A 24,157-nucleotide genomic window follows, 5' to 3' on the forward strand; every position below is an offset into this window, starting at 1 on the left:
ATAATATGGGCATTGAGGATTTGAAATGAGAGAAATAGGGAGAAGATTATCTCTTCCTTGTAACATTGTCTAAAATATATAACTAGTGAGAACATCAAAAATTTTTTTTAAGTCAACAAAGCATTTAAAGAAAAGGCACAGAAAAGAGGAGAAGGATTCACTTGATATCACAGGTGAGTGAGATAGCTAGGAAATTAATGTGCTAAATTAAAGTCTTTTTAAGGGAAGATATATGTATTGAGATTGTTCCATGTACAATCCTCTTTTTCTGTTATTCTTTAAATATAGAAATATTCATATTTGTTGATATTTGTCTAGTTCAGAAAAACAAAACACTTTTAAAAATATATCTTGGCATAAGACTGAATTTTAAGACAGAATATTGTAAAAGCATTTAAAGAAGAAATTGAATCCCATTTGGAAAATAGCAATTTCAACAACACCAAGCTGTTCCCCTGCTACAAATGCCCAATGATGAACACAAATACTTTGGATTCTATAAGGAACTGAATCATAGAACACCAGAATCTGGAAAAAATAAGATTATAAGTGGTCTTTAAAAGGCAATGGAGATAGACAGGATATATTTTAAATAGGCTATACCATGTTACCAATGATTATTTACACACAAGAATTGGAAGAAAAGACATCATCAAGACTAAATCTTTTGGGGAAAGGCAACCAGTCACTCACATGATAAGAATGAGAGGAAAAAGATAGAAAGCTAAATGGTACATTGGCACACAGGAGATATTAAAAGCCTCATTAACCATGGATTTCCCATAAGATTCCATTCTGGGCCTCTTTTCTTCTCCCTTGGGATTTATTCACTTGGTGATTTCTTTAGCTGCCATGGATTCAATAGCTATCTCAATACTGATGATTCTTAAGTCTACAGACATTTTATTGTGCTTCACTTAACTGCACTTCATATATATTACATTTTTTACACGTTTATGGCAATCCTGCAACAGACAAGTATATTGGTGCCATTTTTCCAACAGTGTGTGCTCACATCATATTCTTGGTGCCACATTTTGCTACTTCTAGTAATATTTCAAACTTTTTCATTTTTATATCTGTTATGGTTATCTGTGATCAGTGATCTTTGATGTTACTATTCCAATTGTTTTGGGGCACCACAAATCATACCCATATAAGACAACAAAGCTAATCAGTAAATGTTTTGTGTTCAACCTGCAGACCCTCTTCTTGAGACAACCCATTCCCTGAGGCATAACAATATTGAAAATAGGCCAACTAATAACCCTATGACGGTCTCTAAATGCTGAAATGAAAGGAAGAGTCAATCACTAAGGCAAACGTCATTGTTGCCTTATTTTAAGAAATTGCCACAGACACTTCAATCTTCCAGCAACCAAACACCCTGACCAGTTAGCAGCCTTCAACATGGAGGCAATATTTAGCAATCTTGTAAAAAAAAAAAAAAGCACTTTACATCACAACACTATAACTTGAATATAACTTGTCTCCCAAGCAGTTGCACTTGTTGTAATAATTTAAATGCCCAACTTCTGTTGAAACGATTCTGTCAGACACACCAAGATTCTCATGGTTGACATTACTTATTTGTGTGATCTGGAATAAATGTTCTATCCATACCTAAACAAAACAAAACAAAACCATGAAGGCGAGACCCTCTCTCAGCAAAAATATATATGACTCACTGAAAGCTCAGTGATGGGTCAGCATTTTTTGTAATCTCTTACCTTCCATCTTAGAATCAATAATGTGTATTGGTTCCAAGGCAGAAGAGCAGTAAGGGCTAGGCCATGGGAGTTAAGTGACTTTCCTAGGGTCACACAGTTAGGAAGTGTCTGAGGCCACATTGGAACCCAGGACCTCCTGTCTCTGGGCCTGGCTATCAATCCACCAAGCTATCCAGTTGCCCCAATGGTCAGCGTTTTTTAGCAATAAAGTATTTCAAGTTAAAGTAAGCCCATTTTTAGGCACAATACTATTATACAGAGTAGATATATTATGTAATACATTTATTATATATTATTATATAATATATATGTACTATATACATATTATTATATATATTACACATAATATAGTATAAACATAACTTTTATATGCACTGGGAAACAAAAAAATTTGTGATTCAATTTATTGCAATGGTAATATCTCCAAGCTTATCTCTATGCTTACAAACTACTCATAAGCTATTCATAAACTCATAAACCCTATTTATAACCTCTCTGCTGACCTCCAGTCTGGCATCTCCAACTGTCTATTAATTAGTTACCTTAACTGAATGTCCTATAGATAGCTTAAGCTCAATCTGTCCTAAACTCTTTCCCCTGGCAAACTTCCCTGTTACTGACAAGAGCACTACCACTGTCCTAGGCCCCCAGGCCTAAAACCCAAGTGTCATCTTCAGCTTGTCATTATCTCCCCTTCCCTGCTCTCCACATCCAATCTACTGCCAAGGCCAGCTGAGCTCCCCTTTGCCACATCTCTTCATTGTTCTCCTCTGCTCTGATGCTGTCCTCCCCTCACACACACACACACACACACACACACACACACACACACACACAGAGCACCTGCTGGCAGCCTGCCTACCTCGAGTCTCCCCCCACTCCAATCCATCCTTTCTTTAGCCACCAAAGAAATTTCCTAAACACAGATCCAACCTTGCCATTCCCCATCCCACTTGATAAACTCTAGCATCTCCCTATCGCTTCCAGGATTAAAGAAACAATCTTCTACTTGACATTCAATGTTCTTCAGAAGCTAGCCTCCCCACCTTTCCAACCTTCTTACACCACCCCTGACCTCCACCCCAGTCACTCCATCACTCTCCTCCTCCCTGTTCCTCCCATGAGATGCTCTGGCTCTGGTCCATTTTCTTCGTCTGTTCCCCAGGCTTGGCATGCTCTCCTTCCTCATCTCTGCCTCTGGCCTCCCTGGCTTTCTCTAAGTCCCAGCTAAAACTCTGCCTTGCTCAACCCTCTTAATTCTAAAGACTCCCCTCTGCTGGGTATCTCCTATTTGTCCTGCCTCTAGATTGTTTACACAGAGAAGTTTGCGTGTTGTCACTCCCATTAGATTGGGAGCTACCTGAGGGCAGGGGCTGTCTTTTGACTCTATTTGTGTCCCCAGTGCTTAGCAGAGTGCCAGGCACAGAATAATGCTCAAAAATGTTTACAGACAGACAGACTCTGCAAGAGGTCTCCAGCATGTTGCATGGATCTTCTTTGGAAAATGTAGGGAAGCACACAAACAACATACATAAAGACAATGTACGTAGCGGTTAGAACCTATGCCAGTAAGGGAAGTGCCCCACATAGATGAAATCAAAGATCCAAAGATCTATCGAAGTCAACTGAACCTACTGTAATAAGCTAGAAAATTCTAAATGTAGTAAGTACTTACTTTCCTGATCACTTCGATTATCTCCTTCAAAATCAGTCCCCTGTATAAACTGTATTATGTTATCTTTGAAGAATCTCTGTGCTAGGTCCATTGCATTTTCTCCATTATCATTGAAGACTTTTAAGGTCTGTCTTACACTGCTCATTCTACTGAGTAGAAACTTAAAACAGTAAAGGTGACCTTCCATGGCTGCGAGATGAACTGTCAAATAAAGGTGGCAAAGTTAGTATCAAAACTGAAGTTTTTGCTTTAACAAGTAATCCCAACACACCAGTTTTCACTTTCAAAGGATTGCACAAATATGAGAGTTGAGTCTTCCCGTTGCCATCTTGAATAAGAGAAGACATAGAACTTCCTTCTTTTCCACTTGCAGTCCTTCCTCTTTCCTATCAAAAGGCAATAAAAAGGCTGACTAAGTACCTCCTTGTACCTGAACTCCTGCATTAGCCTGCCTCAGGGTTGGCTTTCCTGCCTCCTATCTCTCCCCACTCTAATCCATTCTCTGCTCAGCTACCAAAGTAGTCTTCTTAAGCCTAGGCCTGACCTGTCACTTCAGTGTTCTGTGCACTCCAGGCCAAATACAAAAATCCTCTGGCTCAGAACAAGCTGGGCCTTGCCTGCTTTTCCGATCTTCTTCTTCATCCCCTTCTCCACAGTATAATCCTGTTCCACTGAGCTACTTGCTGCTCCTTGCATCTGACATACCATCTCTCAACTGCCTTTTTCTCCAACTGGTCCCCAGGCCTGGAATACTTTTCCTCTTGATCTTTCCCTCCTAGCTTCCCTGGTTTCCTTCAAGCATTAGCTCAAATCCCACTTTCTGCAGAAGGCTTTTCTGCTTCTCCCTCCAGCCCAACTAGTGCCTTGCTTCTGAGACTGTCTTCTCTCTACTCTGTGTATATCTTGTTCTGCACAGTTGTTGTACATAGTCTTCCCCATAAGAATGTGAGCTCCTTGAGGGCAGGGACCCTGTTTTTTGCCTTTCTTTGCATTATCCTGTACCTGGCACATAGTAAATGCTTCATAATAATTGTTGACTGACTAGCAATAAGATAGAAGTAATACATTTATATTTTATGTCCCTTAAATTAATAGCTGAGATGAAGAAAAATCTACTTAATTTCCATTTGTAGTGTGGGCCAATACATTTTTAGTATATGTGCTCCTGAAGCAAGCATGGAAAGGTGATAAATCTTTAACACCACATTTGGTATTCTATAAATACCAACTCATATTAATCTGGGGACTCAGACCATATTGTAATGGCCACAATGAGTATGCAAGGCTATATCTCCTTAATGTCTTTCAACATTCACAGAGAGCAGATTAGGATAATTGCAATCTCATCAATATATATTTAAGGGTAAGATTATCATTTTCCCTTTGAAATGCCCAAAATGGGGAAAGAGCTAAAAGATCCAGACCTTCCCCCTTGCTTTTCAGTCCCCTGAATTCTTCAGAAATTAAATTTGACTCTTGAATGCCAAGTAAGCCAGAACAGTCATGTAGCCCTCCCCATCCCACTGCCCACCCCAGGTTTATTTTCATAAACTGAAAGGCTAGGTTAGCTGCTTTGGCCCCTTTACTACCAAAAATAGAGCAGTCCGTGTCTGTGGCTGTCTTGGGCATTGGCTGGAGCTGAACAGTTCATGTCCTCTCTCCTTTGGCCAAAGGGCCTCCCTTGGGGGTGGGGGGGTGGGGAGAGGCAGCACCACTGTCTGCCTGGCTCATCCATTGCCCCAGTTCTTAGACATGTGGCTATTTAGATAGGAAGTCAGGCTTCTTGTTTGCTGCCGCCCCATAGCAATAAGAGGCAACTCCTGGGGTCCCCCAGGGAACTGTCTGAGGCTTTATTTATAAACTCAAGGAGCAGGTAAGGAGAAGTAACATCCTTATCTGCCAGAAACCAAGACTGAAATAAAACAGTGCTTAGATTTTTGTTATACACATTTTCTTTATGTAAATAAATGTTTACAATTTTATATTGAAGATGGAATGAAAGATCTTTTGACTATATTTTTTACTTTTTCTAGATTTTAAAACTGTATAATTCTTTATATATGTGTTGGAGGGAGGTGGGGAATATGGGAAGTTTTATGCCTATAAATGGAAAACAGTCAAAATTGATGCTAACCTTTTATGCCCTATTTTTATATAAAGATCCCATTAATCCCCTGATTCTCCCACTTCACTTAACTCTGGAACACACCAAAAAAAGAACCTGCACTTTCCTGTTTTATCGTTACATTAAATAATAAAAATATTTTACTAGTATGAAAAAATAAATATGTTTATACATAATAATTAAAATTAAATACTTATGCATCTCTTTAGGCAACATATTTTATTCCTCCTGGAATTCCCAATTTAATCCCTCCAATTGACACTATGGATGGAGAAAAGAAGCATGTGGTAAATTTGAACCAAATTCTTTGTACCTTCTTTCCACATCCAGGTTAGTTTAAATAGCAAAAACTCAGCGCATAGCAGAAAGCTCCCTTTTGCTTTGGTTCTGAGAGCAGAAACTTTTTTATGAAGCTATAACAGTAATAGTATTTTTATGATTCTTTATACCTGAAAGAAATCAGGTTGAAACTTGAAAGTATGCATTGGGCAAGTGGTTATTTGCATAAACATTTTAAAAATCAAAAATATGACTCCATATCCTTCGCCAACACACTATACACTTCAGCACCATGCTGTAGCACAGAAGTGGCCCCTTGTTCCCTAAGGTTACAGGTGCAAAGCACAGTCTCCAGGGGGTAAGTCCTATCAAACTGGAAAGACTTCAAATATGTACCAGGAGACAGGCTAAATGCTTATTATCCAAGGACCAACCTATTTAATTTGGAAAGACTCCTTGTCAGAAAATTGGATAAATTTTTTCAACTACAATTCATAAAAGATTTCTACCAAGGTGTGAAGGAGGTACTCTACATATGAAGGGACAACATACATGTATGAAATCTCAGCTCCTTTAAGAATTAATTCTATTTCATCATACCTCACTAAGCAACTATCAGCTACATCATCCTTATGATTTTGATAACCAAAGAAAGGAAGAGCTATTTTTTTGGAATTTGAAATTTGAAAGGTTTTTTGGAGATTGACAAGTTTATATGAACCTATATCTAAGACTAATAAATTTAAAAAGGCCTTATCTGCCCTACACTTGCTAGACTGAACAAAAGCCTATTGCTTTGTTCACACAAAATCACTGAGAAAGGATTATGGGTGCAACTAGATAGCCCCCAACTAGGATAGAGATCTAGGTCTAGAGGCAGGAGGTCCTGGTTTCAAATGTGACCTCAGACACTTCCTAGCTATGTGACCCTGCGCATGTCACTAAACCCCCAAAGTCTAGCCCTTACCACCCCTCTGCCTTGGAACTGATACTTACTGATTATAAGACAAAAATTGAGGGTTTAAAAAAAAGGAAGAATTATGGTAGCAATTAGAAGTTAATAAGGAAGAGTAAAACCCAATGATTATTATACTACTAATAATAAAAGGCGACATTTATGGAGCTCTTTAAGGTTCGCAACATGCTTTATAAATATCTTTTTGGCAACACTATGAGAAACATACTATAGGCATCCTTCTTTTTAACAGATGAAGAAACCAAGGCTCAAGGATAAGAGTGACATTCCCACATTTAAAAAGCTACTAAGTATGGGAGATGGTATTCAAACCTAGGTTTTACTGACTCCTGGTCTAATGTTCCTATCACTACACCTTAGTTTCAGTGAGTCATAACAACATGAGATGGTTTCCCCAAAAGGTTAATCATATATAAAAAGAAAGACATGGAAGTTCAAAGGTAGTAAAAACATTTTAAGAAATTTTAAAAGAATGATAAAAACTAGGTAACAATTTCCGATTTCCAAGTTGTCCCCATTCTGATTCATCCCTCTCATTGAAGATGATTAATTTAGTAGACAACTACCAACAAATCACTCTACTGCCCTCACTATTATCTACTGAAAAAAAAAAATTTTAGCCTTTAATCTGACATTCAACAATCTGACTTCAGACTACCTTTCGAGTCTTATTTCATCCTGTAATATCTACTTAGAGGCAACTAGGGTAGCTTGATAGATAGAGCACTGGACCTAGAAAAAAGATCTGAGTTCAAATTTGAATTCCACTACTTACTAGCTATGTGACCCTGAGGCAAGTCACTTGACTTCTGTCAGCTTCAGTTTCCTCAAACATTAAAAAGGAATAATAATAGTACCTATCTTCCCCTCCCCCAGGAGGATCAGATGAGATACTATTTGTAAAGCATTTGGCATAATGCCTAGTACACAATGGGCACCTAATAAAAGCTTTCTTCTTTCCTTCCTTCCTATATTAGGGAGCCCATTTTTCCATCTATAAGGTAGCAGTACTTATGCAACCTCCTTTAAAGGGTTGTTGTGAAGAAACTTCATAAACTGTAATAAGCTATATAAATATAAGCTGTTATTGCAAAACATGATTATCAAGAATCAAAAATTTTAGGTTTTTTAAGCAATTAAGTTTTATTTCATTTTTTAAAGGCCCTTACTTTCTGTCTTAGTGACAACTTAGTGACAACTCTAACATAGAAAGGCAAGAGCTGTGCAAATGGGATTAAGTGACTTGCCCAGAGTTCTCCCACCTCCAGGCCTGGCACTCTATCTACTATGTTCCCTAGCTGCCCCTAAGCAATTAGTTTCAAATTTCATTCATATTGGATTAGTTTCCATCCCCTGAATAAGCCTCATGTTTTATGTGGAACTATATTCAAAAAGTTATTATAATGTACATACCCTTTGACCCAGCAATATCACTATCAGGACAATATCCCAAAGAGGCCAAAGGAAAAGGAAAAGGATCTACACATACCAAAATATTAATAAAAGTTCTTTTGGGGATGGCAAAGAATTGGAAACTGAAGAGATGCCCTTCAATTAGGATATGGCTTAACAAGCAATAATACATGAAGTGAAAGAACAACGTTATGTTGTAAGAAGTGATGATGAAAATTATTTCAAGGTAACCTGAAAAGACTTACACTAACTGATAAAGGATGAAATGGGCAGAACCAGGGGAAAAAAAAGTTACATAATAACAACAAGACTGTCAAGAAAAACAACTTTTAAAGACTTAAGAACTCTGATCAACACAATAATCAACTATTATTCCTAAGAACTCATGATGAATTATGTTATGCTCCCTGCTCCTAACAAAGAAGTGATAGGCTCAGAGCATAAACTAACATATATATTTATTGGGAACTTGCCCAATGCAAAAATTTGTTTTGCTTGATTGTACATATCTATTACAAGAGCTTTGTTTTTCTTTCTTTTTCAACTGAGAGAGGAAGTAAATGGGTGGGAAGGAGAAAAGGCAAATTTGGTTAATTGAAAAAATAAAAATAAAATTTAATTTAAAAGAATAAGTAAAATATTATTAAATTCATGATTTTTAAAAGTAATATTCTATAAATTCTTATCTCTACATCCTTGCTCATGTCCTCTGTCTGACAAGCAACTATCCACAAACAATCCTTGGCTAGGCTCTGCCCACTAACATCTTGTATGGCTCAAAGCCCTACTCAAAAGCAACATCCTAAATGAAGCCTTTCCTAATTATCTCCAGTCAAAAAGTTTTGTCCCCTTCTAATAAACTCTCCTTTGCCCTTGTCTATAAATCATATACCTATGCCCATCCTGTATTTACTTGTGCCTGTTTTATCTTCCCCATACTTTCCAACTCCCTCTCTCACCAACATTTATATGCTTACTTATCCTTATATATCTCCTTTAGTAACTACTTTAAAATGTTTGGAAAAGGTTATTAAGTGAATTTTAATGTCAACCATTTATTTCCATAATTTCGCATGGGCTAAGTAATCACTGTTCAAACTTTAGAAACACTGTTAGAAATTAAAGTCACATTCCAAAAGAACCAAAACTCAAAAGATTTGCTTTTTTTTTAAGTTGTACCTGGAAGGTTTCCATTTTGATCTGTATCTTCTATAGCAGCTCCCCATTTAACAAGAAGTTGCAGACAGCCTAGGCGCCCGTGAAAAGAAGCATAATGCACAGGTTTCCAGTCACACTTATCAGAAACATTGGGATCCTAGAGACAACATTCACATTTACTAAATTTTTCTGCCCATAAGTTAGAAGGCATTTTATGTCCCCAACACCCTAATTCTCCAAATTAGAATGGCTTGTAGCCTTTTAAAAACAAAAAGCAAACCCATACATGACAAGAAAAGTGGAAACTATAAAAACAAAGCAATTATTCAATTATGATACTATTTTGGCAAGCAGACTAAACCAGGCTGAGGAGAACAGCCAAGCCACAAACCCATCAGTGAGTTTGTGGTGTGCCTACCCCAAGCATGTGAAAACATCCCCCAGCAGAAGAGGCAGATGAGAACAATTTGTTCCAATGGCCATGAAAGTGGTGGAAACCAGTGCTATGGAATGCTTAGTCAGCTTGGTCAGACATGGAAGATTCCAAGGTCATCCATTGCATCTCGAGTCATCACCAGTCATCTTAACTTTTGTCTTGCCACTGGACTTCAATGACTGAAAGACAGTGAGGCCAACAACTCTGTGCCACTCTGCCTCACTTAAATACAATTTATGTTCAAGTCAAAAGACATTACTAATGATGTCATTTTGGTCCTCTTCAAGTAGGAAGAACAAGCACCACCAGTAAGTATAGTAACTGACATGAGCAGCATAGATTTGCATCCCTTGAATACTAGTATTTAGCAATTCAGCATGTTCATTTTTTTATTTACATTTCTGAGCAGGCTTAGACTATTTTATTGTGACATGGGGCAGCTATGTAGCTTAGTGGATAGAACAGTAGAACTGGAATCAGGAAGACAAAGATCAAATCTAGTCTCAAATACTAGCTGTATGAACCTAGACAAGTCATGTGGGCAAGTCAGTTTCCCCATCTGTAAATTGAGGATAATAATAGCACATACTTCTCAAAGTTGTTGTAAAGTATCAAATGAGATAATTTTCCTAAGGCATTTAGCACAATACCTAGTACATAGTAGGAGCTATATAAATATCAGCTATTATTATTATTATTATTATACAAGTCCATACAGCTTGTCTGAAATATTTATGGACTATATGTCCATATGATTAAGATTTAGCTATTGGCCTAGAAACCCTGAGTAATCAGTCCTTAGTGCTTAGTGAAGTCCATAAATATTTATAAAGCACCTACTATTGGCCAGGAACTGTGCTAAGCACTGAAGATACAAAGAAAGACAAAAATAGTCCCTAACCTCAAGGAGGATAAAATATAATGAGGTAGACTATATACAACAACTATGCATAAGTAAGAATATAGAAAAAAATAAAGTGAAGATAGAATCTAAGCAGAAAGGGTACTTAAACACTTTTTAGGAGTCCCATACCACTTTAGGACTTTTTTGAGTTGCTTAAATTCCTTTAAAGTTAACCTGCTTGTCCTAGTGAAAGGTGAGTTTGGACCTCCACATGGAATGCCATTTGTGTTGTGGGGAATCACTGAAGAAATTTCAGGGGTTCTACATGTCACAGGGCCCCAGAATAATTCTCATCCAGGACAGTTTGGTTTCTCACCCAAAGGTAAAGAGGTAATTTTCAGTCAACCCCAGGTCTTCCATGTTTATTGAGACCACTGTAGAAACCAGACTTTCCTTTTGAAGGGGAAAGGCTCAATTTTCTTTTTATTGTGGTTGGATTGGTTTAGGCCTTTAATAAACATCAAGACAAGCAATTACCTATGGCAATTTTGTAAATTTATTTTATTTATTGACTTGTATAACCAACATTTGGGGCATGAATGTAAATTTCTAGGACTACTGGATATGATAGACCTGGACCCTCATGGAAGACTACTAATTTCTGGATTTTTTTAAAGCTAAATGAATGCTTAATCATTGCTGAGTGATTTGTTCTGATCTGATCACATGGATTCTGCTGAAAAACTCTAGAGCCTGCCCAAATTCCAAGAGCATTATCTCAAATTGGAAAAAAATGGAAAAATGGACCCAAAATATCACAGATTATTTGCTGAGAACAGCAAAGGATCGAAGGTAGAAGAGAGGAATTGGTTAGTTTAACACCCTATCAACCAATTTATTCCTCAGTTCAGACAATGCAATCTGATGAAGGTATAATGTTGGAGGCTTGTAAGTCATAGTTTTAGTCACATAAACACAGAGAGTACCCAAAACCAAGTTAGAAGAAGGCACTCCCTCCCCTCCCAGGGAGCCAACCTAGAAGTGAAAACTGAAAGAGGAGCCCTAGAGAGGGTAACAATAACAATAAGAAAGAAATATGTGGACTTATTTGAAGACCAAAATTACCTATCTAAGAATAGTAATAAGATCAGAGTAGTCGTCTCATGTAAGATAAAGGGCAACTGAATTAAAATTTATATAAACCAATATTTTCTACCCAGTAAAATGGAGGATACTGTTTCAAGGCAAGAGATGAATATTTAGAAAAGCAATTAGACCTCAAAAAGTTTCCTAAGAGTCTTTAATATATCAACATATATTCAATATAATATATCAATAATAATAATGTTATCCCTCAAAAATATAAGTAATCAAAATAATTCCCATACCCTAAATAAAGTTATTCAGTTAATGATGCAAGATCTCTCAGGGTATGAATTTGTTTATGTCCTTCCTATCCCCTTCTGAAGAGAGATCTTGTTGCTCCTTATGCTTTCCAGATTAGCTACCCAAAATGGTAGCACATTCCTTTAAACAACTTAAAACAGACAACATACTTCTTACATATACCTGCTACCATCCTGAGCCCATAAAACCTATTCCATATCAGCTCCAGAGACTTGTCTTGGCCAAGTATCTAAATCATAATGGAGCACTATCATGACAGGACTTGAGTAGAATCAATTGCCTTTTAAGTCCAAAGAGGATCACTAATATTCTGATATAGACCCTACTGCACGCCACTATCCCTTGCTATTACTGCAACAGCACAGTACCTATACAAGCTTGGACTTTCCAGTATCACCCCATTTTTTGGGGGGGCCTTTATCACTTCTCATAGACATTCATCCTGAACTTTCATTCTCTGCCAACCATCCAAGAATAATCAAGGCTCACTGCTACAACTCCACACTATTCAGGGATGCAGGTGCCATCTTGTGGGAGTATTCTTGCTCCTGTGTCACACTACCTTCACCTCTCCATCGTTGCAGAGGCATTATAGACAAGCGACAGGGTATCTACAACCCCACTGGACTTCCCTATCCAGCAAAACACAATATGGCCAACATGACTATCTATGGCTGTCAAGTAGCATCCAATTTGACCTGTCAGAATATATCACATCTTGATAATGTACTATATGACTGACATATATGTCAGGGTTCTGTAGAACTTGTTTTTGTACTGACAGCTTTAGAGCAATGATTTATCATGAATACCTTCAGTTATCTTTCCACATGCTCTCCCCATCATCATCCCCAACTATGAGAACAAGATAGACTAACACAGACAATTCATGCAACTGACCATCTTTTTTCATAAATCAAATGGGAAATATGTTCAGACTGGAAAAATCCCAGTGGACAGCTGGAAGGATGTCTTTTCCTCATCATCTGATACCAAAGGGTCAAACAGTATATAGCTGAACAGACACAACAATGAAATGACTGGCTGCCAGGCAGACATTCCAGAGCATTCTGAACTCATGGTAGTGATTCACCTTAGTTCTATTTTTTTGAAGTCTAACACATATCCTAATCTTCTAAGTTTTCTACTACTTACCAGCAGCATAGGCATACAGACCACAGAACTTTGGGATAATAATAACTAACAGCTCTTGGCAGTGGTTCCTGAGGTCCATCTCTGAGAAGATAAACATCAAAGATCGCTTCTGAGACAATAAATAATCACTGAGATGGCAGGTGAGCCATCTCCTTGGGCACATTCCATGTCCCACTTGTTATGAGAATCAACCAGCTTTCACATTGAGCCTCTTCCTCAGATTATCCCTCCAGTCTTCAGACAATAGAGACTTTCCAAGCTTAAATTTCTGGATCCACATGAATTGAGTGCTCACAGATAGCATTGTCCTTGATTCCCAAGAATATTCTACAAAAGAAATCTGGATTATCAGTACTCAAAAACTGAGCCCCAGTTTATTGCCTGTGGTCCTCGGCCAGTACTCTAAACATACTCTACATACAGTCCACATATAATAAAAACAACAGAACTTTCTCCCTTGTCTGAACACAAAAGTACTATCATATTCCCCTTTTTACTGATTCTCACAAGTTCCTTAGCAAGTCAATCACAGAGTCAGAAAGAGATTAAAAGACTCTCAAATTATACTCTAGGCTGATATTCTACCTACTAATGAGAGGCAGCCTGGTATAGACCCCTACAGAGTAAGAAAACCTGAATTATTAATATAGTTTTTTTTTACTAGTTGTGTGACTACAATCAAATCTCTTAATCTCTCTGAACTTCTCTTTTCTTATCTGTAAAATGGAAAAATTCACACTACTTACAGGACTACCTCTCCACCAGGGGTGTTCTGAGAAAAACACTTCGTAAACTCCATTATAGTATAAGATGATGAACTATCATTATTATTATCATTATTATTAAATTACATGTTCCAAAATATTAATATGAATCCCTTACCACTCCACTTCTGAGCATAACTTGTAATGTGTAGGAATGTCCATGTGTTGCAGCAAGGTGTGATGGACTACATCCACGATCATCCGGAAGAGTAAGGTCTGCTCCATTCATTATGAGAGCCTAAAAATATACAAAAGAGAATCTGTGAATACAAAGTACAGTCAGTTAATACTATCTTTTTGTTTTTCAAACATATTGAATATTTTCATAAAGAATACCAGGATAATTACACATTATTATTTGAAAACGACCACATGGCAGAGCCAAGATGGCAGAGTAGAGGCAGCAACTCAGCTGAACTCTTCTTACATTCCCTTCCAAACAACTTTAATATAATGTGCCAAATCAAATTCTGTTACAGCATAGCTAAAAGGTTGGAGTGAGACAGTTTCCCACCCCAAGTCAACTCAGGAGGTTGGAAGGAGAGGTCTGTGGCTCCCACCTCACTTCCAGAAAGGGCTTCTCTTTCATTGGTAGTCAGTGAGAGGAGCACTGTATGTGGTGGTGCCGCAAAGCACAGCATTGCTCACATACAGTACTACTTCCGGTGACATAATCCTTTGCGTGGAGCCTTATTCTGAGAGTAACTGAACAAGAACAAGGTGCCACGCAAAGAATTATGTGGCTGCACAATGGAAGACATCAGCATAGTGAGTGGCAATCTGGGGGAGAGGATTTTGCACGGTGTATACTGCTGTCCTGTATAGTGGTGGTAGTGATGGGCCTGTGCAAGGTGTGACAGACCCATCACAGACAGCGCTGAAGCCTCCACTATCCCAAACAGTGGTATACATATTTGTTCATAGTTTTGGGTTTTTTTTATAGTCCAGCTCTCCAACAGTCTGAGGAACAGTGAATGGCCCCCTGTGTAAAGAGTTTGGGGACCACTGGTCTAGAGGTATCTGTAATAGCAAAAGTCGGTTTCAGAATTCTCAGTCAAAATATGTTCCAGGGCATGGAGGAGCACTAGCACTTGCAGCTACAAGAGAACAGAGTCCCTTCCTGGATAAAAACTGGAGTACAGACCTGACAAGTAGGGAACACACCTCTCTCCACATCATACCATTGTAGAAACACCAAAAATTTATTGACCTCCAGAGCTAGCTCAGAAAAAGCAGTGCAAAAAAGCTTGAAGTTTAAGATAGTATTATGTTCCTCCCCACCACCCAGGTAAGCAGAGTCCAGTTTAAAATTTAAAACATATAATTCAAAGTCATTAAATCAGCTAGCAAAAATAGCAAACAACCCTGGGCAAGTCACTTGACCCCCATTGCCTTGCCCTTACCACTCTTCTGCCTTGGAGCCAATACACAGTATTGACTCCAAGACGGAAGGTAAGGGTTTATTAAAAAAAAAATAGCAAACAAAAATGGACTTCTCCATTAGTGGCAATGCAGTGTCCCTGAACAATCTGTAGGGATCTAAAAAACACTATCCACAAGTAGAAGATAAACTGTGGGAGTAAAAACACCAATGAAAATCAACTGCTTGACTACAGGGGTGGAGGGGATATGACTGAGGAGAGACTCTAAATGAACACTTTAATGCAAATACCAACAACATGGAAATATGCTTGAATCAAGAACACATGTGATACACAGTGGTATTGCGCATGGGCTATGGGAGAGGTGGTGGGAGGGGGGTAGGGAAGAAAAGAAAATGATCTTTGTTTCCAATGAATAATATTTGGAAATGACCAAATAAAAATTAAAAAAAAATAGCAAACAAAACAACAAAAGAACCTGACCATAAAAAGCTACTATGGTGACAGGGAAGACCAAAATACAAACTCAGAAGAGGACAATAACAGGAAAACAACTACATGAAAAGCCTCAAAGGAAGAATGTATATTATACACATGCTAAACAAGAATTCCTTGAATACCTAAACCAGATAAAAGTGTTAGAGAAAAAATTAGAAAAAGAAATGAGAGTGATGCAAGAAAATTATGAAGGAATGATGGTTTGATAATAGAAGCACAAAAACAAATTGATGGAAATAACACTATTCCCCCATCCCTAAGACAGCTGGTAATAAGATATAGATTGTATTTATATTACCATACAATACATATTTCAATGTTCATCATGTGGGGAAAGAAGACACATATCACTTAGGCAAGAGAAAAATTCATGGAGGAGATAAAATGAAGAATGGGATGCTTCAATCTGTATTCAGACTCCTTCAATTCCTTCATTGTGTAATAAGGATTATTTGAGTGATAAATGATAACTAAAGATCAGAGCTACCAATCTCCTCCTTTCCTCCCTCCTAACTCCATTTACCTTCCCTGTTTGTTCTCATTTTCTTTCTTCCACAACATTACATGTCAGTGGATAGCCTTTTTCATCATGAGTCCCTTGGAGTTGTCCTGATCCTTACACTGTTGATAATAGTTAAATTGCTCACAGTTGGTCATTATACATTATTGCTATTACTGGATACAGCATTCTCCTGGTTCTTCTCACCTCACTTTACATCACTTCATAAAAGTCTTTCAGGGTATTGTTTTGTTTTGTTTTTGTGATCATCTTGCTCATTGTTTCTTATGGCACAATAGCATTCCATTACAATCACATACTACAACTTGTTCATTCACTTCCCAACTGATGGACATCCCCTCAGTTTCTAGTTCTTTGCCACCACAAAAATAAGTGCTATAAATATTTTTATACAAGAAGGTCCTTTACCCCTATCTTTGAACTCTTTAAGAGATATAAACTTGGTAATGGTATTGTTGGATCAAAGGATATGCACAGTTTTGTGACCCTCTGTGCATGGTACCAAATTGCTCACCATAATAGTATCAATTTACAACTCCACCAACAGTTTATTAGTGTCCCAATTTTTCAACATCCCCTTGAACATTTATCATTTTCCTTTTTAATCATATTTGCCCATCTGTGATAGGTGTGAGGAGATACAGTCATTTTAATTTGCATTTTTCTAATTAATAGTGACTTGGAACATTTTTTTATATAACTAAAGATAGTTTAATTTCTTCATCTAAGAATTGCATATTCATATCCTCTACCATTTGTCAATTAGGGAATGCTTTGTAGTTTTACAAATTTGACTCCATTCTCTAGATAGTGGAGAAATGAAGCCTTTGTCAGACACTTGCCATAAAATTTTCTTTTCAGTTTGTGGTTTCCTTTCTAATCTTGGTGACTGGTTTTGTTTAGGCAAAAACTTTTGAATTTGGTGTAGCCAAAGTTATCTATTTTAAATCTCCTAATGTTCTCTTTGTCTTATTTCGATGTAAAATCTTCCTTTATGCACAGAGCTGAAAGGTAAACTATTCTGTGTTCCCCTAATTTGTTATGGTATCACTCTTTATTTCTAATACATATATCCATTTTGACTTTACCTTGGTATATGGAGTGAGGTGCTGTTTCTGTCATACCATTTTCCAGTTTTCCCAGCAGTTTTTGTCAAATGGTGAACTCTTCCAAAAGCTTAGATTTGGGGGCTTGTCAAACATTAGGTTACTATGGCTATTTACTACTGTGAATTGATTATTTAACTTATTCCATTGATACACTATTCTATTTCTTAACCAATACCAGATTGTTTTTATGGCTGCCACTTTATAATATGGTTTGAGATCTGGTATGGCTAGAACACTTTTTTTTCATTAATTCCCTTAATATTCTTGGCCTTTTGTTCTTCCAGTTGACTTTTATTTTTGTCCTAGCTCTATGAAATAATTTTGGGTAGTTTGATATGGTACTAGAGAAGTAAATTAATTTAGGTACAACTATCATTTTTATTATATTGGCTCACTCTACTCATTAGCAATTAATGTTTTCTAATTATTTAGATCTGACTTTGTGTGAGAAGTGTTTTATAATTGTGATCACATAGTTTCTGGGTTTGTGTTGGCAGGTAGGTTCCCAGGTATTTTTCATTGCCTACAGTTATTTTAAATGGGATTTCGCTTTCTATCTCTTGCTGTTGGACTTTACTGGTAATATAGAGACATCCTTATGATTTCTGTTGGCTTGTTTTATATCCTACAACTTTGCTAAGGTTGTTAATTATTGAGTTTAATTTTTTGGTTGATTCTATAGGATTCTGTAAGTATACCATCATATCATCTGCAAAGAGTGATCTCTTTATTTCCTCATTGCCCATTCAAATTCCTTCCATTTCTTCCTATTCTCTTTTTGCTATACCTAGCATTTCTAGTATAATACTGAATAGTAGTGGAAATAATGGGTAGCTTTGTCTCCCTCCTGAGCTTACTGGTAAGGCTTCTAGTTTATCTCCATTACAGATAGTGCTTGCTGATGGTTTTAGATAGACACTAGTTATTTTAAGGAACATTCTAAGACAGAAGGTGAGGGTTTTAAAAAAAAGGCAGGGATAGCAATCATGATCTCAGGCAAAACAAAAGCCAAAATAAAAATACACCTAATTAAAAGAAATAATCAGTTAAACTACATTTTGCTAAAAGGCACAATAGACAATAAAGTAATATCAATACTAAACATATATGCACCAAATAGCAGAGCATCCAAATTCTTAATGGCACAAACAAAACCAATGCAGCCAAATTAGGTACAGGAAACAGAAAAATAAAATTGAAGTTAAGTTTCTCTGATTAAGGACTCATTTTTCAAACATATAGGGAACTGAGTCAAATTTATAAAAATAAAAGCAATTCTTCAATCACTAAATGGTCAAAGGATAAAAACAAGTAGTTTTTCAGAAGAAGAAATCAAAGCTATCTCTAGTATTAAAATGCTCCAGATCACTACTGACTAGAGAAATACAAATTAAAATAATTCTGAGGTCCCACTTCATATTTATCAGATTGGCTACCCTGACAGAAAAGGAAATGACAAATGCTGAAGGAATGTGGAAAAATAGGTACATTCATGCATTATTAGTAGGGTTTGTTAACTGGTCCAACCTTTCTGAAGAATAATTTGTAATTAAGGCCAAAAGGCTATAAAACTGAGCATACTTTGACACAGCAACATATACTACTATTAAGTCTGTATCCCAAAGAGATTAAAGAAAAAAGAAAAGGACCTCTAAGTACACAAACATTTATAGTAGGTCTTTTTATAGTGGTAAAGAATTGAAAATTGACACCCATTGTAAACTGACACCCATCAACTGGGGAATGTCTAAACAAATTGTGGTATCATATATGATTATGTAGAAATACTACTGTGCTATAATAAATGATGAACAGGATGGTTTCAAAAAAATCTGGGATGACTTATGTAAACTGATGCAGAATGAAGTGAGCAAAATCAGAATCATTGAACACAGTGGTAGCCATATTGTAACAATGTCCAACTATGGAAGACTTAGCTACTCTGACCAAGACAATGATCCAAGTCAATTCCAAAAGACTTGATGAAAAATGCTATCCACCTCTAGAGAGAGAGATAACCAATGGGGTCTAAATCTGAAGATTGAGGCATAATTTTTTCACTTTATTTTTTATGCTTTTTTTACAACATGACTAATATGAAAATGTTTTTCATAATTTCACTTGCATAATTGATAATACATTGTTTGCCTTCTCAATTGATTGGGGAGAGCCTGGAAGAAAAGAATTTTGAACTCATTTTTTAAATTAACGTTAAAAGTAAATAATTTGTAAAAGAAAACTAATACACATTCTCTTATGCTCTCTCACTATGTGTATATTGTATATGTATTTGTACATAAATATCAACACAAAGAAATGCTAAAAATATATTTAAATATAAGGGTCTTTTTACTCCTTTTTATCTCTTTAAGGTCTAGTAGTAGTATCATGAAGTCAAAGGTCATAGTTTAGTAATATTTGGGGCAGAGTTCCAAATTATATTCCAGAATGGCTGAACATTCTGATCAGCAAACAAGGCTTTATTTAGGATGCCTATTTTCTTTCACAGTTACTCCAACATTTTAATTCTCTTATTTTTGTCATCTTTTCTAACCTGATCGGACAGAAGTAAAACCTTGGAGTTGCTTTAATGTGCTTTCCTGTAATTATTAGTTATCTGAAATATTTTTCATATAGCTGTTAATAGATTGGATTTCTTTCTTTGAAAATTCCCTATTCCTATCATTTGATTATTTAACTATTGAGGAATGGATCTTGTTCTTATAAATTTGAATACATTTCTGATATATATTAGAAATGTAACCCTTGTCAGAGAATCATGTTGGAAGGATTTTTTTTCTCAATAACCTGTTCCTTTTCCAGTTGCTTTTTAAATAAAATCCTTACCTTCCATCTTAGAATCAATACTATGTATTGGTTCTGTGAAGAGAGAATTAGACTCTTAGTTTATTTTTAATGTAATCAATTGGCAACCTTTAATCAAATCAAGAATTTGAAGTGCCCCTACTTAGCACTTGGCAAGTCACTAAGTAAGAGAGTTCATAAATCACTTACTAGAGAAAGCTCATACCTCCAAAGGCCACAAGCACTGCCCTCCACCCATCCCACCCACCTTACCCTACCCCCAGTGCTAGGCAAATAGAAAGACTGTGATTGGTTCCTGTGAAGAGGGAGAGACAGGAAGTGATGGGAAAGGGGTATAAAAGGCACAACCAAACATGGTCTGGAGCTCTCTTTTCCCTGGATTCATTCTGTGTTGATGAACTGAGCTGAAGGGAGATTCTTGGAAGCAGTCACTTTTTCCTGGACTCATTCTGGACTGAAGCTTTTTGCTATGGAGAGGCTTGCTGGGTTAGTGACTGGAGCTGAAGGAAGAGGCTTGCATTGGTGGAATCCTTGCTGAAGACACCTCTGGGACTTCTGACTAAAGACATTATCACAACTATCACGACTCCAGGACTGCATGACTCCATGTGGAGATTGGGACTTAAGGGAGCCCTTGATGGGTGGTGAGCTGGACTTCTTTGGACAGCAATTATAGGGTATCTAGCTAGACAATATGTTTCTACTTCTCTCCTACATCTCTCTCTTTTACCATATCTCTATTAAACTAAATTGTTAAGAGTTGCTAACAGACTCTGACTTAAGAGTTAATATTTTATAAACAGTGACCACACCAAACTCCTTTTAACTCATAAATACTTGTCAAACCATTAATTTTAACCCTTACAATTCCAAGCCAGAAGAATGATGAGGGCCAGGCATTAAGTAACTTGCCCAGGGTCACATGGCTTGGAAGTGTCTGAATTCAGATTTGAACCTAGGACCTCCCATCTCTAGGTCTGACTCTCATTCCACTGAGCCACCTAACTGCTCCTTCCTTCCAGGTTAAACTAAATTAGTTTGAATTATAGAAAATCTTTTTAATTTACTTAACCAAAATTGCCCATTTTGTCTTATGTGATTCTTTCTTTCCCTTGTTTGGTCATGAACTATTCTATACATAATTCTGAGAGGTGATTCTTTTTCCTTGCTTCTTTTTTCCATTAAACTTTGGACCCAGATCAATGTTTATCTGTATTATCTGTCTCAGATATACATAAGGCTTTAACATTGCAACCAAAAGACCACAAAGTCTTTTCCTTTTCATCTCTGCCTCCTGATTTCCCTGGTTTCCTTTAAGTCCCAACTAAAATCCCATCTTGCACTGGAAGCCTTCCATTTCCTATTTATCCTATATATAACTTGCTTTGTATATATTTGTTTGCATGCTTTCTTTCCCATTATATTGTAAGCTCACTGAAGGCAGGGACTGTCTTTTGCCTCTTATAAATTTGAGAAATTAGACCTTTGTCAGAGATTTTTGTTATAAAAATTGTTTCCCAGTGTGTTGCTTCCCTTCTAATTTTGCCTACATTGGTTTTGTTTGTACAAAACCTTTTTAATTTAGTATAACCAAAATTATTCATTTTATATTTTGTAATGTTCTTTATCTATTGTTTGGTCTTAAATTCCTTCCTTTCTAATAGATCTGACAGATATACTATTCTACGTTCACGTTACATTGGTTTTGTCTGTACAAAATCTTTTTAATTTAGTATAATCAGCCATTCTAGGTGGCAATTTGGAACTATGCCCAAAGGGCTTTAAAAGACTGTCTGTCCTTTGATCTAGCCATAACACTGCTGGGTTTATAACCCAAAGAGATCATAAGGGAAAAGACTCATACAAAAATATTTATATATAGCTGCTCTCTTTGTGGTGGCAAAAAACTGGAAAATGAAGAGATGCCCTTCAATTGGGAAATGGCTGATCAAATTGTGGTAACTGTTGGTGATGGAGTAGAAACACAGAAGTAAAACAACTGCTTGATCACATGGGTTGATGGGGATGTGATTGAAAATGAAGACTCTAAACTACCACTCTACTGCAATTATCAATAATATGGAAATAGGTCTTGATCAACAATACATGTAAAATCCAGTGGAATTGTGTGTCAGCTTCGGGGGGTGGGGGATATGAATGGGGGTTTGGGTTTTAAAAGATTACCCTATTACAATTATGAATAATATGGAAATGGGTTTTGAGCAATAATACATATATAACCCAGTGAAATTCCTTGTCAGCTCTGAGAGTGGAGAGGGAAGAGGAGAGGGAGAGAACATAGATCAATGTAATCATGGAAAAATAATCCTAATTCATTTTTTAATTTTTTAACTAGACAGGCTCCCTCAGAAAGTAGTGGTTTTCTCTCTGTTAGAGAACTGCAAGCAAATGTCACATAACCATTTGTTATGTAAATTTGTGGAGGAGACTCTTTTTCCCTATAGATTAGATTAGATTAGATGGCCTCTGAGGTCCTTTCCAGTTGTGAGATTCTAAGAGCCTATCACTTTTCACATTTTCCTCTATATCCTCTTCCTGGGATATTTTCAGACATCTCTAATTATTATTATTTTTCCATTTCAATAAGTTTATTTAGTCAATTTAGAACATTATTCCTTGGTTACAATAATCACATTGTTTCCCTCCCTCCCCCCCTCCACGCACTCTTCCCTCAGCCAACATGCAATTTTATTGGGTATTACTTGTGTCCTTGATCAGGACCTATTTCCATGTTGTTGTTTACACTAGGATGTTCATTTAGAGTCTACATCCCCAACCATATCCCTTCAACCTATGTATTTAAACAGTTGTTTTTCTTCAGTGTTTTTACTCCCACAGTGTTTCCTCTGGATGTGGATAGTGGTTTTTCTCATAGGTTCCTCCAAGTTGTTCAGGGCCATTGCATTGTCACTAATGGAGAAGTCCATTACAGACATCTCTAATTATTCTCTAGCAAGCACTCTTCCTCTTTTTAATAGTCTCATCTAACTTTCACAAGTTGTTCCTTTAGGATCATTTTTAGGTTAGTACTTTCATATTAGCCTTTCTTGGCAATCAAATAATTCAATTCAAATGGATCTGTGTTCTCCTCAATGTGGTATTCCCTCCAAGAAAACAAATCAAAACTAAGCCATGTCTGCCCATCCTACACAACTGGTGTCCGTGTTCTCTACTAAATTGCACAAGGGGTTCACCTAACATACTATAGGTTAAAGGATCCTTCCTTGAATTCTCTTGATTCATTGAGGAATTTAAAAGAGCATCATTTATCCCTCATTCTAGTTATCTCACCAAGCCATATTCTTTTTTTACTCACACATTTGTTTGATGATATCACATGGTATTTTTCTTTTGTAAATCCTCACTTGTAATGAGTTGTGGCCTGACTGAATCTACCATGTGCCTCTGCATTGCAGAGTGATAACTCAATTTCAATTCTTTGGAGACTGTAGTGTTTCATGATTCAAATCCATGCAACACAAATAGAATATTGGTATTAAAAAGATGTACTTTTGTTTTTAGGAGAAGCTTAGTTTCATTAAAAGAATTTTGCAATTTCTCAAAAGCAATGGAGTTAACTCTCTTCCTCCTGTCAAATTCTAGGACCAAATTTACATTGTCTATTGGTAGTGTCTACACAAGATATACATATTAATGAATGAGCTCAGTAGGGTATACATTTAACTGCATATTATAGTCTAAGCAACAAATAGCCTTCATCTACTTGGTTTTCCTTTAAGGATGAGTAGAACGAACTCTTTTTTGAACGATTACGGTTCTCATTTAAGAGGCTCTGTAACACTTTGGGGTTTACTAAAACCAGTATGATGTCATTCTTA

The 24,157-nt window shown here is 36.7% G+C and overlaps 1 protein-coding gene across 6 annotated transcripts in view; it reads right to left on the minus strand.

Moving 5' to 3' along the window:
* Positions 1–24,157, minus strand: part of ANKRD42 (ankyrin repeat domain 42) — a 175,765-nt gene that overhangs the window by 93,616 nt on the left and 57,992 nt on the right. For 5 of the 6 annotated variants that reach the window (XR_001622318.2, XM_056794905.1, XM_016421956.2 and 2 more), the window contains 3 exons: positions 14,081–14,200; positions 9,378–9,513; positions 3,406–3,606 (listed from right to left, as the gene is read on the minus strand). Coding sequence is in view for 5 of the 6 variants with exons in the window: in XM_056794905.1 (XP_056650883.1) it covers positions 3,406–3,606; positions 9,378–9,513; positions 14,081–14,200 (457 nt within the window). In the remaining variant the exon portion in view is untranslated. The other variant, XM_056794907.1, reaches the window with a different exon arrangement.

The sequence above is a fragment of the Monodelphis domestica genome, chromosome 4, assembly GCF_027887165.1.
Source record: "Monodelphis domestica isolate mMonDom1 chromosome 4, mMonDom1.pri, whole genome shotgun sequence".
Classification (NCBI taxonomy): Eukaryota; Metazoa; Chordata; class Mammalia; order Didelphimorphia; family Didelphidae; genus Monodelphis; species Monodelphis domestica.